The sequence below is a fragment of the Austrofundulus limnaeus genome, unplaced genomic scaffold (genome assembly GCF_001266775.1).
Source record: "Austrofundulus limnaeus strain Quisiro unplaced genomic scaffold, Austrofundulus_limnaeus-1.0 Scaffold578, whole genome shotgun sequence".
In the NCBI taxonomy this organism is placed as follows: domain Eukaryota; kingdom Metazoa; phylum Chordata; class Actinopteri; order Cyprinodontiformes; family Rivulidae; genus Austrofundulus; species Austrofundulus limnaeus.
This window is the reverse complement of record NW_013952980.1, coordinates 230,600-232,110: the sequence shown is the minus strand read 5'-3', so window position 1 is coordinate 232,110 and position 1,511 is coordinate 230,600. Positions and strand designations below refer to the sequence as shown.

At 41.9% G+C, this 1,511-nt stretch overlaps 1 protein-coding gene across 1 annotated transcript in view; it reads left to right on the top strand.

Annotated features, from left to right (window-relative positions):
- Positions 1–26: 26 nt before the first annotated feature.
- scg3 (secretogranin III) overlaps positions 27–1,511 on the top strand; it is a gene marked incomplete in the record, with an annotated part of 28,739 nt that continues 27,254 nt past the window's right edge. Inside the window, 1 exon segment of the mRNA XM_014026660.1 lies at positions 27–453. Within this exon segment, the coding sequence (XP_013882114.1) occupies positions 357–453 (97 nt within the window).

The window sequence follows — 1,511 nt, the reverse complement described above, 5'->3', positions numbered from 1 at the left end:
CCCCCCCCCCCATGAGGGGCGGGGCTTCTTGTAGTGGTCCCTCTTTCTGCTCTGGCGGGTGATGCTGCAGCTCACACTTGGCTTTGAAGAGCCTCCTCTGCTGATCTGGTTTTAATTGGACCTGACCTGGTTTCAGCACCGCCGACAGCTCAGCTTTGTCTCCATCCTCCTCCTCCTCCTCCTCCTCCTCCTCCTCTTCCTCCTGTCGGAACCACAGCAGCTCTCACGGCCGTCCGGAGCGGAGCTGTCCATATTCAGCACTTTTTCACCAGCAGGGAAACAGGATCAGACCGGATCCAGGACCAGATCCAGGACCAGATCCAGGACCAGATCCAGGAGAGGCAGACGGTTTCAGGATGGTGTCCAGATCCACGCTTCTGTTCGTCCTGCTTCAGGTTTTTCTGATGCTCCAGCAGGTCTCTGTCCTCCCCACCCCTGCAGCCTCCACGGATGGTGAGTTCAGAACCCGGGGCTCCGGACCGGTTCCGTTAAAACCCAACCGAACATAATTGCAGATATAAGCAGGACTAAGAGACTAAATCAGAGTTTATTTGAGCTGTCAGTAAAGGATGAAGCTCAGAAACTGAGAGGACTGAAAGTTGTTCAGCAGCTTTCAGCTCTTCAGKCTCTATTTTCTGCCACAGTTTAATCTTTTGTTTGATAATCGGATTAAACTGGTCCTCTGGTGGAGAGCAGAGCCCTCCTCATCCTGTGAGCCTCCATTTAGTCCAACAACTCAAATAATGACACAAAGTGCTTCATCTTATTAATGCTTTTAACACTAAATGTTTAATGACGTCATCTTCTTCACAACAAATACAAATAATTTSTATTTTTTTCCTCTCAAATTAAATCACAACTGAAATAAAAGAATTTCCACAAACTTTAGTTTTGTTTTATCTCTGAAGTGAAGTGTCTTTAAAACTTAAAGTTATTCTGATTTACTGGACGTCACAGTGTTTCCTGTCTGCYTCTCATTAAACCAGGAGTCAGGGAGTGAGACACAGGTGTGTGGTTGCCATGGTTAATGTCAATTTATCTATACAGCACATAAAAACAAGAGTTGACCAAAGTGCTTCACAATTCAGMCTTTTTATAATCACAACACTAATCAATTATATGCAAATTATGCAATCAGTGCTACCAACATGTTAGCTCATGCTAGCCTGTTTTCTACCTAAATAATCCAACTTCTTTCTATGATTTTTCTCTCGTTCTCTTTAAACATCTTTACGACTACATAATATTAAGAATTAGAAAAAATGTCAGACTCGTTCAGCTGTATTAGATTTTATGAAATTCTGTATAAACTATTTTTCTTGTGCATGAATGTTTTTTTTCTTCAGTCCTGAAATATAAAAATAATAATGAATAATAAAATTCACAATTTTTTTTAGGTTTATGTCACCTCCACTGGCCATAAAGGTTCATGAAAAGGCTTTGAAAAGGCCCAAGGACCACCAGTTGATAATCACAGCTGTAGCTTATTTTGTGTGTAAAATAATCACTAA